A 17668-nucleotide genomic window follows, 5' to 3' on the forward strand; every position below is an offset into this window, starting at 1 on the left:
TCTAGAGTCACCGTCAAGTAAAGATTTTGAGTAACCAGTATAAAAAATTATTGAAATTTCTTCGTTGTCTTTATGAGGGAGAGACAAAAATGTGTTCTGCACTCTTTTTCTCTTAACCATAGTTTTATCTTACTGGGTTTTTCTGATAAGGTTTTTAATGAGGCAGATTATGACACAAAAGGATGTTGTACTCTTTTTCCTTCACTGAATTTTTTTTTCCCGTTGGGTTTTACTCTAGTAAGGTTTTAATGAGGCATATCCTTAATGGATATCCAATGAGGAGTGTTATGAATATATATATTAGTGGATGTCCATCTATAACCCTTCCACATGCTTGTAACTCCCACTAATAAATCCACTTGTAAGTGGGTTGTAATGTGATCATTCATATACTTATATGCGTCCTATAAATAAGACCTACATTACAATGTAAAGACACATTTGTGAAGTAATGCAATATACTCTTCTATTCTCCCCTTATCTCTTTCTCTTTGCTATTCTATACAATGCAACTTTTGATAATACAAGTTTTTATATTAAATTCCATGTCCCCACACGTTATCACTTTTTAACCAAATGCCCATATGAGATCGACTATGTGGTAAACAAACTAATAATTTATAACGGACTCGTTAAAAAAATGTAATGGTAAATACTGTTGATAAGCATATAGATCACGAAGATATAAAAAATAAATATAGATCATGAAGATTGATTATCCTATATAGAATCTCATGATGAAGTATTATAACTCCATGCATCTTGAGGAAAAGAATCTTAAAGAACATAATCATGGAACTTTTGAGTAAGAAAATAGGGACCTTGTGCGTAGGATAAAGTAAAAAATTATACAATACTTACTGGATGAATCATCCCAATAAAAATATAGGATTAAATATGTTTTTATCCCTATAAATATGTTAACTTTTTATTGTAGTTTCTCTAAAAAAAAATTTCAATTTTAATCCTCTAAAATTTTCCATTTTCACTTTTGGTCTCTATTTTAAAGTAAACTCATATGTAGAATTCATATTTTTGAATAAATTTTGCAGAAAAATTCATAATATTATAAGTATCTCTCCTAAAAAAAATTAGAATTTTTTAACAAAACATGAATTTAATATGAATTTTTATATTTTTAAGGTTAAAAATTCATATTTAATTTGTGTTTTGTTAAAAAATTATAATTTTTTTTGGGAAAGTTTTTTAGAATATTTTATACATTTATGCACAGTTTCATTAAAAAAAAATACAAAAATTAAGTTAAAAATAGTGACCGATAGTAGTGATTGAAAATTTTATACGGACTAAAAGTTGAAGGAAAATTTTAGAGAGACTAAAACGAAAAGTTAGTATATTTATAGAGACCAAAAACATATTTAATTAAAATAATATAAGAGTTATACTAAAAATATTGTTAAGTTTGTATAAGAGTCACTTTAAATTTCATAACAACTATATTTAAGGTATTCAATTGCATTTTTCAAAAATATAATATGATCGAGATAAAAATGTTTTTCATATAGAAAGATAAGAATATTTTGACCTAAAGTGCTGCTTTCTCAAATTTTAAGGACATCGAAAGACACTACCAACAAAATGTATGGAAGATCTAATCTTCTTAATGGATTCATGATACTAGTCTCAAAGATACATGTTTCTTGTCTTCCCATGTGATTTTCTACGGGTTCCAAATAGAATAACCACGTGATTTTGTATACGGATATTGGACACGATAATAATAGGACCCGCATATTCTACACCATGTTGCTATTAATTTATGCACGCCACATGAAGTCATGAACCAATATACGAGGAGATGAATATAGGACATACTACAATTTTGTACGACTAACATTAATCAAGGATCTACAAAAACTAACCCCATTTTTACTTTTTTGAAAAGGAATGCCTATTTAAAAATGTACATAGTGAAGCAGAACATTCCCAAATTTTTTTTTAACAAGCCAAAATAAAATATATTATTAAATACAAAAGCGGTTCACTCTGCACAAGGGATGCTGAAAGTGAAACACCTAAATAATTATAAAGGGGTAGCACTTGGGTGCCATAGTTTTTTGGTGTCATAGATAACTTTGTGTCTATCTCTCTTAACAACTCATTCTCTCTCATCTAAATAATTTATTTTAATCATTCTCTTTCATCTAAAATGAACCTATGTCACCAATGGCACCAAAAAACTATGGCACCCAAGTATTTCCCTGCAAAGAAGCGGGTGATACCACCAGTCATGGTAGCATAAAAGCGAACAAAGCATTATTTGATTTCAACCAGAGAAGCGAATTCAGCTTAACTTTATCAAGGAGGGCATAAGGATTGGAAACCTTTTTTTAGAAGACGCGGTTGTTCCTTTCTTTTCAAATTACCCACGCACAAAAAAAACAAATTACCTTGAAGAATGAATGTGAAGATCACGGCATACCCGCCAAATTCAATCCCACGATATACTTAGTGTGTTGAATTCTGCTCTTCTCCTAACACAATTTGCTCGCGTCCAACTGAAATATCGAAAATACCACTGCTTTGGTTAAGTAACGCAAGTGTTAAAATCTGTGCATCTTAACATGTGCTGCGCAATTTAACTCACGTTGGAATTAACACTTGCGTGAGTTAACTCACGCTGGAATTAACACTTGTGTGAGTTAACTAACACAGAGTATTTTGGGAAGTTCAGTTGGACGCGAACAAAACTTGTTGGGAAAATAGCAGAATTCTAGCATGTTTGGAAGCCCAAAACCAATTCCCAATGCACTTTCACCAAGATTCGGCTGAAGCTGCAAAATATAACTTCTAACCAAACGTGATGTCCGACCTAACATGATATCAAAGTGCATTTAATAGTTTAATCGTTCTTCATCATAAGCCAAACTTGTGTTAATCAATACTAGTAGTAATTAATTTGGTAGCTTAGATTTATTTAAAGAAAAAGGAGCATAAATGCAATATACAAGTAGCTCAGAGTTGTTACATGGTGTGTTACGTTACCTCTCACGAGTTACAAATCCATGAAACAAAAATGAGTACAATATAGAATCGAAAAAAATACAAGAAAACACACACTATTTGAGACCTTTGAAATTGAATAAACAAAAAACAAAAAAACATGACCCTTGCAATGTAACATTTGAAGGGTGCATGCATCAACATCAAAATGAAACAACTATGTCGCAAAAGCAAAAGAAGTAACACGAGGTGTATTGTTGCTATTTCTTTGATGAGAATGAGAAGACCTAGCAAGTGGTGGTTTATTAATATTTACACCCCCTACCCTACTACTAATTACACCACCACCATTCACTTGTTTCCATGCTGACGTGGCCCCTCTTTGTCCCTCACATTTCACTGGCTGTGGACCCACACTAACCGCTTTCTCACACCGACAGCTCACTAACAAACCGTTCCCGCCTTTTCTCTTCCAATGCTCCGCCGTCACGCTACCGCCGCCACCACCACCGTACCCACCGACTGACACGGCGGCGATGCTACTTTCGTCGTATCCTTCCGCCGTCGTCACACTCCAGTCAATACTCGCTTCACTCGGTTCGTAACAGTCCGTCATCGCCGTCGTCACTGATCCTTCATCAAACGAGTCTCTGCTGTTTCTCCGGTACACCGCAGCAGAGTACGACGATTGCGTTGCAGTTGAGAAACTTTCGATTTCGAACAAATCGGAGCTAGCATCACTAGCCGCGTCGTTATCATCGATGACGATTCGTGATATACCCGGCGGGAATTGGAAATTGAGGGTTTTAGTATCGACGGTGAGTTCTTCCGGTGGTCGGAAAACCTCCAGTGACTCTCTCGGTGGATCTTCCAAAACGATGCCGTTTTTGAGTTTTGTTGTTGTTGAAGATGAATTAGGGTTTAACACTGGAAATGTGAATCCATCGGTGTAAGGCACTCTTACAGTTGTTGTTACCACTGGTTGAAACCTTTGAGATTTCGTTACAACATGATTCTGTGTTTGATCAATGTTATTGTTAATCCAATTGTTGTTCATTGGTGGTGGTGGTGAAATTGGTGAAGGAATTTTGATATTGTTTTTGGGTAATTCTGTTAATTTTTTTTCATTGACTTGAACTGATTTTTTACCTGTGCAGGGACATTTTCTCCTTAAAAACCAATTTGGTTTAGAAAGTGATGATTTGTGTTTGTTGCTGTTGTTAGGATTTGGATTTGAAGGGTTTTTGATGTTAACTGAGATAGCACCTGCTGGGTGTGATAACAAACCTTGTTGACTGTTCCAGCTAGCTTCTGATGAAGCTGTTGGTGTTGCAGCATGGAAAGAACGAGCTCGATAGTTTCTGATGTTTGCATAACCATCCATTGATGAAGCAGATGAGTATCTTGTTGTATCTGGTATAACAATGCTTTCTGTTTCATTGTTAACATTGATCACTACTGGTGAAACTCTGCTATTGTTGTTATTGTTATTGTTGTTGTTGCTGCTGATTGTAACTTTTTGGATGTTGTCGTTGTTGGTTCCTTCGTTGAAGTATTTGTGTGCGTCGAATATGCTGAGTTCTGAGGTGGGATCGTCGAGTTTGTGGTGGTGATTATGATTATTTGGCTTTTGGGGTGTGAGATAGGATGAGAAAGATGCATCTATATCTCTTAAGATGGTTGGTGATTTTGGAGGCAGGTTACAATCAAAGGTTTTTATTGTTGTTGTTCTTTCCATATCTTGTTTCATGCACTGTTTTTTTCTTTCTTTCTTTCAGTGATGTTATATTAGTTTAGTATACTTGTAACTAGAAAAGCTGAGTTCAGATGAAATTGAAATGAATCTGAGAAAACTACTAGGTTGTGTTGTTGGTTGCTTATGAAATTCCTTTTGCTTTCATATATATGTGTTTCAGGTCTGTGTACCAATTTGTCCTGTCACCAATTATAAAGCTGTTGAAACCAAACATGTCATATTCTCTTTACCCTACCTTTTTTCCTTACTCTTCAATGAAACAAATTCCCAGCCAATGATCTGCCTCACACACTTATGTATTATTATAAGCAAACAACAAAAAGTCTGAATTTTTAAAAATAGAAGATATCCTAACTAGATTATCATATCTATGTGGATAGAGTTATTGAATTATATATATGTGATGCTTCATTATTTGTTTACATTATGACCATCTATTAGTAGCTATCTCTGTCTAGAGATTTAATCATTGAAACTAATTTCAGTTCATTTTGATTTTAAGCTGAAGATAACAACAGTAGCTTGGGCTACCACAGAATACAGTAAAACAAAATGAAAGAAAAAGGTAAAACAACAAAGTATTATTTATTTATTTATCTATTCAAGTACATTTTGTTCATATCAGAACATGATATTTTTGAATTAGAAATGTACTAGATAAATCTTTGATATAATGCCTCTGGAATTCCCCAGTTTTGTTCCATATCAGAGAGTTACTTAATTGTGAAGCTCAATGCCATGACTTATGCCATTTAGATAGATCATAGAGCCATTTTATTTGCACAAACATATATGTAATGTAGTATTCTATGTTGATTTATGGGGCAGAGATTATAAGCTCTTCTAATTTTTGACACCTGTTATTGCTATTATTACTCAATGTCATATCATATGCTATTATATTTATACAAGTTATGCACGTTGTCCAAATCATTGTCTTTGAATGATAAAATAATGTTAGGTCTATGTCACTCGCAGCTTCCATAAATCACAAGACTCTAGAACAATGAAGTTTACTATTACAAAGACCAAAATTTGCCGGAATCACTTTTTCCCTTGAACGGATTGTTTCCCAACTTGATTTATGGCTATTTCTCACATTCTGTTCTTATTTACCAAATTGGTTTTCTCTTCATGTGGCTCCCTGATAAGTTTCGTAGTATTGATTCAATAAAGTAGGCAAGGAAGCTAGTCTTATCTGAGACATCAATCACCCGCCAGATAACAATGTGAATAAGTGAGGGTCCATTAAATTTGACATTTAGGGGAAGAAGTTATGTCTGAACTGTTGAGAGACCATAAAGAAATGTCCTTGTGGGTTTACCATATCAATTATCATAGGTGGATCGATTTGGGAAGCAAGTGTATAGTGGGTCATCATTAACCTTGTAGGTAACATGCACTGCTTTATTGCCTGCCTTTAGACAATTTACGCACGGTTCTTGATCAGGTGGTGGTCCAAATTTTGCTGCCTTAGAACAATATTTGGATTACATGCTTTCTTTCTATGATAATATAGTATATTCTATTTATTTCTTGACTATTCTTTATCTTTGTTGATGGTGAGTAAGGCACATTTAAAAGTCACTGGACTATATAAATGGCTTGACATTTGGTAAAATAATTAGATGAGTATCTAACCCGTTACCGTTAACCCGTGTTTAGCACATATGTCCATACTAGTTAAAAGTTATAATTTAGAAGAGAAAGTGAGGTATCAATGCACAAGTCACACTTAGGCTTAGTTTTAAATATTTTAAGTGGATTTTAATTAGCTTGACACAAAGACTCTTATTAGCGGTAAACTACTATCTAAAGACGCTTATTAGTGGTAGGTACTAACTGGTAACCCCATGTGAGAGTGGAACATAAAGTTTCATATTAAAAGGGTGATGGAAGGAAGACTTGGAAAGCAAACTCAAATCACATATACATGTCTAATCCAATATTGACCGATAATTTTTGCTTTAAATGAGTGTGAAGATTGGATTTAAGTGTTCACCATGCAAACTCAATTATAAATAAAAAAAAATACATATTTTCACATTTATCAAAGAAATTAGTTATGTTTTTATTTAAAAAAGAAGATAGTCACGTATATTTAATTTTATTGTTTCCATATAATGGTAATTTTTCATAACACTTACCAATTAATTTAAGGGCAATTTTGAAATTATATAATGATTGTGGATATATTATTGCGAGTACAACAAATTTGAGTGTTTTTTGTTATATAATATAGATGATGTGTTCACCAACAATGACTTAGTTTCCTTAAACATGTGTTCATAGGTTTGATTTTGACTCTTATGTGTATAAAAAATCGAGGGGAGAACCAACATATTTTTCGACAGAGATTATGCTTAACAACATTGAAAACATTGTATGGTCTAAACAAAAATTTAGATGATGAGTAGGAAACCCACGCCAATAACCAACTCATTTTGAATTTACTATGAATATTTCAATTTTTTTATCAATTAGAGTGAAGCTAATGGTTATTTTAAAACAATCGTTTCTAAATGCACTTTATTTCGAGGTTATCATATTAAACTCTTACCACTGGTTAAAATAAGGGAAATGCTAACCGGTGCCCCCGGGGCACTGGTTAAGGGTATGAAAAAGGAAATTATATAGTAATTAATGCATTGAAATTGTGTAATTAATTTATAATAATGTCAAAACAGTTTCCTTTTATGGTAATAATTCCTTTTTATGGTATGTTTAACCCGTGCCCCGGGGGCACCGGTTAGCAGGACCCTTAAAATAATTACTCTTTCAAAGAAATGCTTTTGGCCAATAATCACTCGTGACTTATTCATTCTAACTACTAACATATTAATTCAATACTCAATTTAACAAGGCATGTTGCTTAAAAAAAAAAGGCATGTAAATAAAATATCAAACTACTAGCTAGATAATCGAAAAGAATAGTCATAGTCTGAAGGAAGCATGAAGATAACGACATCTCACGAGTGATTAGATTAATTGGTTGCCCATCTTTTGGAGAAAGATCTGGAAGCAAACATGCCGTGACAAAATCTTTTATTTTTTCCGATTCTATTTGAGATATGAACTGTGAAAATTCTTTTTCAATTGAAATTTGAACATTGGTTCGTCGAGTTTGTAAAAATTTAATTTCTTTTATTAGACTCACTCGTTGTTGATACTATCTTAGAATTGTTCATGTAAAACTTCAAAGCAAAATGGTATAAATTTAGTGCATATTTGAATTTACGTGAAATTCACAAGTTATTTTTGTATTTTTTAACAAGTGAATAGATGCTCAAGCATAATGAATTGGAATGCTCCTGTGAAGTTCAAAATATTTAACCATATACTAATAAGTCGTAATACACACTAATTTTTTGAATAAACAAATATTATTAAGCGAGGATCGCACAAGATGCACAAATCCTGCTAGAAGGAAAAAGAGTACAAACACGCCATTATTAAAGATTATATCATTCCTAACCTTCGTAATACACACTAATAAATATTATCAATGTATACAAATTAAATTCTTAAAAATATAAAAAAGATGAAAGATTTATTTACACTCATTTTATACCATAACAATTACCGTGTATATAAATAAGTCATGATATGTTCATATTTTAGTTTCAATTAATTTTCGTAAGCTTTTCAAAAGAGCTTAGTATCTCAAATGATTGAACATAACACATTTAAATGTTTTCAACTCAACTTGTTGGTTTACAATGGCCAATGGACTTTAAGAAGCTCAACAAATTTTTGCTCTAATAATATAATTCGGAACAACTTAAAATTTATCTTACAGTTAAGTCGCACAATTAACTAAGCATTTAAACCATAAAATTGTGGCCATCTAAACAACTCAGTTGGTAAATTTCTAAATTATGATAAGTAATGGTTAAAGTACACACTTAATTTCTAAATTATATAAATATAATAAGTAATGGTTAAAGTATACACAACATGTCAATTTAGTTAATGTTATTAAGATGTTAGAGACTATATTAACTAATTTTCTCATACATTGGGGATTAAATTGACAAATTTTTATATTTGTATAGCTAGGGACTAAATTAAAGAGGGAGATAATTTAATGAAGAAATTGATAGTTATTTCAAATTTTAAGTGTGCAAGAAAGTCTTTCTTTTTCTTGTTTGTCACAAGCTTGAGCTTCCACTCCAACCACATAAAAAATGAATGGAAATATGGCTAAAACAGAGAAAGCTTTTCACACCATTCATCATTTATGGCTCTTCTTCCATCTTCATCTTCATCTTCTTCTTCTTCTTTCCTCAAAACTATCTACCATACGTCATCCCAATTTTATCATCCATACCTCATCCCTTCTTCTTTAGGTTTCAATCCAGTGACTTATCCAAAGCAGCACCTGAATTTCAAAAGCAACAACTCAAAGCTCTTTGTTGTTTCATACAGGTATTTCACTAAAGAAGAAGACGAAGAAGAAGAAGAGCACAACTTTGATGAAGCAGTGACTCTATTTAATGGTGGAGAGTACTACAAATGTCATGACTATCTTGAATCACTTTGGCACAATGCTGAAGAGCCATCAAGAACATTAATTCATGGAATACTGCAATGTGCAGTTGGATTTCATCACCTATTCAATCAGGTTTTCAATATTACTTGTCTTGTTATTAGTTTTCATTTTATTTGGATTATGTATTATTGTTCAAATTAAATAAAATCTGTTCATGTGCTGAATATAGAATCATAAAGGAGCTATGATGGAGTTAGGGGAGGGACTATGTAAACTGAGAAAGATGGAGTTCCCTAATGGACCGTTTCTTAAGTTTGAGAAAGATATTTCAGCAGTTTTGGAATTTATCTACCAGACGCAAATAGAGTTAGCTGCATGTGAGTAATTCCATTCTTGAATGTTAGGTATCACATGATACATGCAAGTTGTATCTTAATCCGAATCAAAATCGAACTCAACGAACACAAATGTTATATGATTGGTTTTGGAGAAATTACATTTTTTTTAACTTGAATTTGAGCAGGTAGTGATGATATTTGTGTTGCAATGGATCAATCAGAAAGATCCTACCAACTTATGGGAGAATATGCTGCAGGGAAGCGTGTATACGATCTAGAACTTGGTCGTGATGCATCAGTGTACATTGTGTTCTGCCCTCAAGGGTCTAATGGTGCCACTGAAGCTCCAAGGGCAAAGCTTCCAAGGCTTAATGCTACCTCAGAACATCTTGTAGCATATGAATACAAGTAAATGCATGAATTTATTCTTCACTTCTATTAGATATTACAAAATGTATAAAATCGTCAAGGATTACATGCCGGGAAGAGTCTTCTTGATCAAGCATCGCAAAATGGAATCCTGAAGTAGTAGCCACCATATACTAAACTTTTGTGTTTTGTAATGATCTACAAAAAAAATTATATTTATCAGGAGGATTAAACTTCATAAATCCAAACATTTTCCATTGATTTTGCAGATTTAGACCAATAAAACACAGGTACTGATTGAAAGTTGAATAATAACTAAACTAATGTCTTAATAAATGGCATTAATAATGTCATGTTGAAATTGTCAGGTTGACACAGTTAGCAAGTTGAAAAGGAATGCAAAATGGTAGCATTAACCTCAAACAAAATTGATGTCTCAAATGAACAAAACTACTTCCTTTTGTTATTATGGTCACTAGGCCAATGATTTTAACAATTAAGCAGCTATCACCATTCACCAATTCAGCTTCAAGCTCACATATCTAGGTCAATTCGGTGCAGATGGAAATATTGATATGAACATCCATGTCAGCTTTATTAAATGATATAGTTTTGGTTGAAATCAAAGAAAATTGCCAATAATTTTGGTCAACTGAAAGTAGAAGAAGACAACATTATTAATCAAAATATGATTGCACGATTAGAATAAACACTAAGTATTATGTGACAGGGTTGTTCTTGAAGTTCCAGAAGAATAGATAATAATTAACTATCCTCAAAGCCTTTCATGTTCCAAACATTGCCAGCCTTTCTTGTTATATTAAGATAATACCTTCTCTTTTTCATTCGTTCACTTAAAACATTATTAGTCTTAGCAGCATCTACACCAGTATACTAACAAAAACAGACATAATTGAAGACATATTAGAAACCAAATAACCCTATATAAGCAAAAATGTACATATTCTGCTACGGAGGGAGTACATGGTATGCATAAACACATCCAAACATGGCACAGACGTACATGCATATATACATACAAGACAGAGTAAGAGACCTGAATATCCTTGCTTCTTCCTCAATAAGAAACAGTCTGATGATTATATTTGTCTACAGGCTTGAGGAGGTCCGACAGCGAAAATATAAAAATTGCAATAAAATCTAAAAACATATATTAAGGTTGACATATTTCTAGGAGTCATAAGGTGGTTTTCGGGAGGAACATAGGGATTAGAGTGATAAGAAGGTCATGGGTTCAACTTCCCCCTCTAACAAAAATAGCAACTAACTACTATTATTGGCCATTAAAAAAATATAGACATATTTCTTCTGAATGCTAACTTTCTGCACACGGTTCAACAGGAACATCATATACATGTTATCTATCATTTCACTGTTATTATTTTCTTTAATTCGATGGTATAGTCATATTATCTTTTCTTTTCAGCTAAAGAGTGATGTTCCATAAATCTTGTGTACTTAGATTGCTTCCTTCCTCAGTGTCTATAACCAGAATAATTATTAGTTCATATGAAAATGGAGGAAACTATATTTTACTGTTTAAGAGGCCTCTGGAAATCAATACATAACTTTTTAAGTTGATAAGCTAAACTCGAAGACTATCTATGCTGACCCTACATATAACTTAAACAATGCAGAATCCCCTTTTCTTTTGCAAGAATAATTTGATTGAAGATAAATATATAAAATTAAAAGGATACGAAAAAATCAAGGAGGACACATCCTCCAGCATCTACCAGCCATGGTAGATTTGGTCCGATTGTTGACCAATCCAAGCTGCGCACAAGTATGCTACATAAAAAGATAATGTACATTCTCATTAAATACAAGTGATAATATCACACCTTAGCTACATTTTGGCAAAAGTCACTTTGGTGCCAAAACTTTAAACAGAGAAGATAGTATGAAGCAGATGCATACCTTGCAACATAAGTAGCGTTCCCAATTAAAGCAAAGAGAAACATCAAAGGATTGAGGCCCTACAAATCATAAAAGATTTCAAACTCTTCGCGGTATGCATGAATACCACTTTGTGCAACTAGAATAAAATATCTTTTACTGCTAACTCTCATAAAGGTGAATCTGGTGAAGGGATTTTAACTTGCTAATGATAATCAAAAGTAAAATAAATAAAGGAACACAGCTTTAATAGTTAAGTTTCCTGACCTCAGCATGTCCTCTTCTGATCTGCAAAATTGTTGAGATAGACATCAATATAAACTGCTTATTAGATGACATGGAGTTTTTCAAATATATAGCACACATTTCCTAGTTTAACGAATAACAGGCTATAAAAGGTGTGATGAATGACTACAGTCCATTACCAGTTCAACAATAATATCATGTAACATAAATTTTATCTGTAGTCCATACTAAGCTATCGGAATGTATGTATATAACTTACATTCAAAAATATTTGAGGCATTCTTCCACCCAAATATATAACTGCCATTGCCCAACCAAAGAAGGTCCCAATGCTACTTGTTCTTGATGCACCATTTTCCATAAGCTGATCCCCGCTAACCTGCAATTGCTGTAAGCATTGATGACAAATACTGCAAAAAGTATTTCATTTTATTTTTGTTTTGACATGGTTGATTGTTTAACAGAAATATAACGCTCATGAACCAATTATTCGAAAATCTCAAGTTGTTGGTTTTTGATTTGGTTCAAAGCTGTTGGGTAAGAGTACATGAATGTTTTATATCTGACATACCGCCTAATGCAAAAGTGTTTCGGGTATGCACTGACAGATCGTACCTTATGCCAAATTTAACTCTTCTTTATAAAAATGAAGGTAACAACGATAAAACTTTATACAATGTGTGTAGAGGCTTGGTAGTATCTTGGAGTAACTTAGATTATCTCATAGGAATTATTCTTATCATAGTATCGTCGATTATCTTTTAAGATTAGTTTCCACATTTTTTAGTTATCATCATTATTCGTTTCTTTACTTAATTAGGACTTGGAGTCTTAAATTAGTATATATAAGGGTTGGGATAGTACTTAGTCTTTTTCACATCATCAAATAATCATTAATCATACCTGTAAAAGCTTCCGTCCAACATACACCACAAATTGTTGTCTTGGATTTGAGACCAAGGGATTAATTATTTTCTCTAGTGATTTATGCAGATTGATAACACCAAGAAAAGTTAATGTGGACACCTGAATAAATACTAGATGAATTAGATTTTGATGCTAACAATGCCATAAACATAAACAAAGTAGCCCATATCACTAGAATGTTTACCACACTTAGAGTAGACTTGATCTTCAAACTTGGGTCAGATTGTGTGGCAACATCTGGACTAAGTAAGTTCTTTTCAGTAGAATCCAAAAAAGGAGAAGTAGGTGACATTCTTTGGGCTATGATGGATCCTGCTGTTGGCGTATGACTCTTGGACAGAGATCTTGCTGACCTAATGAATTCAAAACATCAATAAGTATACTAAGAAATTTCCAAAATATTGAGAAACCAAAGCTCACTAGAAATTTTGTGTAGACTCATGCTTATTCTCCTCATATTACCACAAAATAAATCATCCATACTCAGCAAGCTCAACAGAAAGAAGAAAAATCTTAGTGAATCTTCAATATTTTGATAAAGAAAACTTCCGAAGGTAAAAAAATTGGTGAGAAATCTAGAAGATTTAAATCAAGAGAAACAACAGAAAAATTGAGTAATGTTATTTTGACAAACACTTTTTCCGCAAGTTCATACTTTATTTTAGTGAAGTACCCTTTTAGTCCCTAATAATTAGGTTGGCGTCAATCCGGTCCCTTAAAATGAGCTCCTTGAGTCTTATTTGTTTATGAATAAAGCAAGGGTTATTACCAGTTTCAGGAGAACACAATAAGCTTGTCCTCAAACCGGAAGGCTAAACATACCAAACACTATTATTTTTTACAGTTTTATAACATCGAAGATAAGTGCATTTTAAACTGACAACTTTTTGATGAAATGAATTGAAGTTTATTTATATACTGCTGAAGATTGAGGAACAATGGTATATTTTCTTCATACTAAACACATCAGGAGATTGAGGACAAGTGAGAAGCTAGAGCACAACAATGCATTATGAACAGATTTAATGAGAAAGATTTATTACTGGTAGAATAATTCTTCTCTTCCGGTAAATATACTTGGAAGGTGCACTGGAAGAGGAATAGGAGAACTCCGACCAGTGCCTCTACTGAAATCATCAAATTGGTGACTCTGTTCAGCATCACTGAGTTTTTCTACTTGTCCAGCTTTTGTTGGAGTCTCAACCTGCTCATTCTTAGAATGATAGAATACAGATGAAAATATTGTATCTCAACTTGTTTGTCTAGAATTGTTCACAAACTTTCTTAAAATTAACTGTAATTATGAGTATATCTATGACTTTTTCTCTTTCGACCTAATATGGTCAAATATAGTCTTGGAGGTTAGCTACATAATTTTCAAGATCCTGTCATTCCGAGGTTAGCTTCACTCCGCACTTAAAACATTATCATATTCCGTTTATTTGCTGTCTACGCATATTCACAACTCCTAAGAAATATGAACTCGCTGATTGAATGAGGGAGATATACTGTTTGAAATTTTGGAAAGCAATTATAATCAACAGACATATACAAGTCGAAAAGATCATATGAAGCATAAGTATAGGGATAGGAATTTGTACCTTGAGCAGTCTCTTGTATTGTGATCGGGGATAGATGTATCCATAGTAAATGGCTTGTGAACCAAGCACAGTAGTTATAATTGTATACAGCTGCATATCAATACATCAGTAAAAAGGTAACATCACACCGGCAAACTGAGAATGGGAAATCCAGATAACAATAATGATTTCCTAGGTACCATAACCCATCAATCTTAAGCAAGAGTCCTTACCACTGCCATATAAAATTGAGTTGGAAGCTGCATAAAGAAATAAAAGAAATCGTTAAGCATACCCTTATCAATTTTGAGAATCACCAATTACAAACAAAAATAGGTAGTTTTGAGTTTTGACAGCAAGATTAGTTACATTAAATAAGGGGAGGTACAGGTAGAGGAACCTTGTTATCAATTGAAAAGGGTAAGTCCCGGAGGAGAATTTGGTCCTTAGGTTCTATGTCCGTAATTCAACAAACACTACTGAGCACTCTTTCTCCCTTCCATTCTCTCTCTCTCTCTCTCTCTCTCTCTCTCTCTCTCTCTCTCTCTCTCTCTCTCATCTTTCTCTCTTAAAACTCAAAGGTTGTAGAGGGTTTTGAAGGAGTTAGTAGAGTTTTCATGGTTCTCTGCACTTAAGAACTCATAATCATTAACAGTTAAAGGCAACATTCAAGAAACTTTCTAATAAAACTCACTTTCTCATTGAGATACACTTTACTAAAGCAGTAACATATTTAGTGATTCAAGCAGGAATCAGTTGTTGGACAATTAAATGTGCAATCCTTGTCGCTTGGTTGTTCGACAGTATAAGACAACAACAAACAAGCCTTATTCCACTAAATGGGGTCGGCTACATTGGTCAAATTACGCCATAATGTTCTATCATAAACCATATTTCAATCCAACTCATTCATCTCTAGAACTTAATAGTTTCTCTAGTTTTTCCTCTGCCTCTAGTAATCTGACTATCCTCCATCTAATCTTCTTTCCTTACTACAAAATCTACAAGTCTTTTTCTAAATGCCCAAACCACCAAATCAGTTCAACAGTACAATAAAATTTTAAGAATTTTGATAATGGAATAAGTAAAGCAAATTTCAAAGATAGCTCGTAAGACTTAAGAGGCATGCTACTTAAATATTTAAGACACGAGAGAGACGCTCACAGTTGCAGGTTCCAGAATGCACCCAAACAGGTTGAATAGATCTCTGCAGTGCATAAATAAGCTGTATCAAAACAGTGAATGAACCATGCTATGAGACTAAGGCCAGTAGTGCATCATTAAAAATGAGATTAAAATGTTTGTAGATGAGATTATACGACAATTTCATAGAAAACCAATTCCGACTTTTTCACTTCCATTTTAAGAGAACACCAAACTGATTCCAACAGCATATACTTCCATTCAACGACATCCCTTAACTGAATCTAAGGCCTAAACAGTTGTTGCGAATAAAACTGCAAAGTTAGCAACCAATTATTTAAGAATAAACTATTTCCTAAACTGTCATTCTATATAGTCCCTAAAGTATTTACAAATAATATGCACAGTCCATAAAGTACATTAAAACGGTTAATTTAGTCTCCAAATTATATAAAAATTCGTCACGTTGATCCTTAACATCTAAATTGACGGATTTTATATACTTTAGGGACCGATTCAAATAAGATAAACACAATAAAAAGCTGACTTACCCAATAATCCAAGTGATCAAGAAAGTGGCGGAGAGGCCATCGGTAGATTTAGCTCGGTAGTTAGTGATTATTTGAGGAATCTCAGCAATAACCCAAATAACAACACTCAACCAACCTAAGGTGTAAGAAGCTGTTTCCCTATCAAAGACTCCCATTGCATCAAATAAAATGATATCTACAATCAAGAAATGAAATAGCAAAAAATCAGCAATAATTCAATTCTTTTTGATGTGCATGTTTTCATGTTATGGTTAAATAAAAAAATTGTGAATGCAACAATTCAATTATTGATTGAATGATTGAATTCACGTTCACAAGAAGAACACATGCAAAGAAAAACGAATATTGTAACATGCAGTGCAGTCACAAAAACAAGAATCGTTCTTACCTTCTTCAGCTTCACACGATGTAATACATTTCAAAAATTGAAATGCAATACAAGCAACAAATGATTAAAAGATTAATTCATTATATCTGTTACGTCTTTATATCTATCAAATACATTTCATATCTTTAATCTTCTGTTACGTCTCCATTTGTGATGTGTCAAATGAGAATACAACCTCATTAAATTTGAGGGAGAGTTTTGTGGCGATTAGTTGATACTCAATTCATATAAACAAATATTGTTGTTCAAATTAAATTTTGATACAAGTTGGGTTAAAAAATATATATATATATTGTAATGTGTGTCCTCAAATATAAAAGTAGGCACATAACTTCTTTAAACAAAAAAGTAGGCACATAACTCTTTATTTTATAATCATCAATGAAGCAAATTTATGATATACATATACTTTAATTTATAAGTATACATCGGAAGCTTTGTCATTGTGAGCATAACTCAGTTGGTAAGGACAATGCATAAAATATGTAAGGTCGTGGTCTAAACCCCGGCCACCATAAAAAAAATTAATACATTGGAAGCAATTTTTTTTTATAAGATATCTTTTAAATTTCAAATGAATCAATTGTTTATTTACCATGATACTCTTTTTTTTTTTTTTTTAGGGATTTACTATGATACTTTTAATTATGTTACATTTTTATTATATGTAATAAATGGGTGCCCTTAATATGGACCCAAATTAAAGGATCATGGTTGAACCTTAACAAATGACTTACATCAGCCAGTCAGAATTTTTTTTTTTTTTTTTCAGGGAAAAAACTCCTTTCATGTAAAACACTCACAACATGTAACCAAAAAAAAAAAACACTGACAACACAAAAACTCCTTTTCATCTGTAGAAAATTTATTGATGGGAAATTTCAAAATATTCGATCTTTTTTTTGTTAAAGTTGTAAATCTTAATTATTATTCAGGAGGTGATTTACTAATCTTCGATCAAACACTTGAGAAAGACAACCATTAAAAAATTACT

The 17668-nt window shown here is 32.7% G+C and overlaps 3 protein-coding genes across 3 annotated transcripts; 1 reads left to right on the top strand and 2 right to left on the bottom strand.

Moving 5' to 3' along the window:
* Positions 1-2937: 2937 nt before the first annotated feature.
* On the bottom strand, positions 2938-4864 carry LOC11436539 (protein PHYTOCHROME KINASE SUBSTRATE 4). The gene has a single exon (XM_003624796.3). The coding sequence runs from the start codon at positions 4712-4714 to the stop codon at positions 3182-3184; it is 1533 nt and encodes a 510-aa protein (XP_003624844.3). The 5' UTR covers positions 4715-4864; the 3' UTR covers positions 2938-3181.
* A 3994-nt stretch (positions 4865-8858) lies between these two features.
* LOC11433218 (uncharacterized) lies at positions 8859-10187 on the top strand. Its single transcript, XM_003624797.4, has 3 exons — positions 8859-9344; positions 9442-9589; positions 9736-10187. Exons 1-3 carry the CDS (start codon positions 8961-8963, stop codon positions 9960-9962), a joined length of 759 nt encoding a protein of 252 aa, XP_003624845.1. The 5' UTR covers positions 8859-8960; the 3' UTR covers positions 9963-10187.
* A 789-nt stretch (positions 10188-10976) lies between these two features.
* On the bottom strand, positions 10977-16868 carry LOC11427547 (probable vacuolar amino acid transporter YPQ2). Its single transcript, XM_039828296.1, is given in 14 exon segments — positions 10977-11032; positions 11035-11080; positions 11641-11731; positions 11861-11919; positions 12107-12127; positions 12345-12464; positions 12989-13111; positions 13197-13365; positions 14056-14216; positions 14614-14703; positions 14826-14852; positions 15757-15799; positions 16287-16461; positions 16675-16868. Coding segments are annotated over 13 exon segments (1140 nt in total). The 5' UTR covers positions 16442-16461; positions 16675-16868; the 3' UTR covers positions 10977-10997.
* Positions 16869-17668: the final 800 nt, after the last annotated feature.

Source organism: Medicago truncatula, chromosome 7 (assembly GCF_003473485.1).
Source record: "Medicago truncatula cultivar Jemalong A17 chromosome 7, MtrunA17r5.0-ANR, whole genome shotgun sequence".
Taxonomy (NCBI): domain Eukaryota; kingdom Viridiplantae; phylum Streptophyta; class Magnoliopsida; order Fabales; family Fabaceae; genus Medicago; species Medicago truncatula.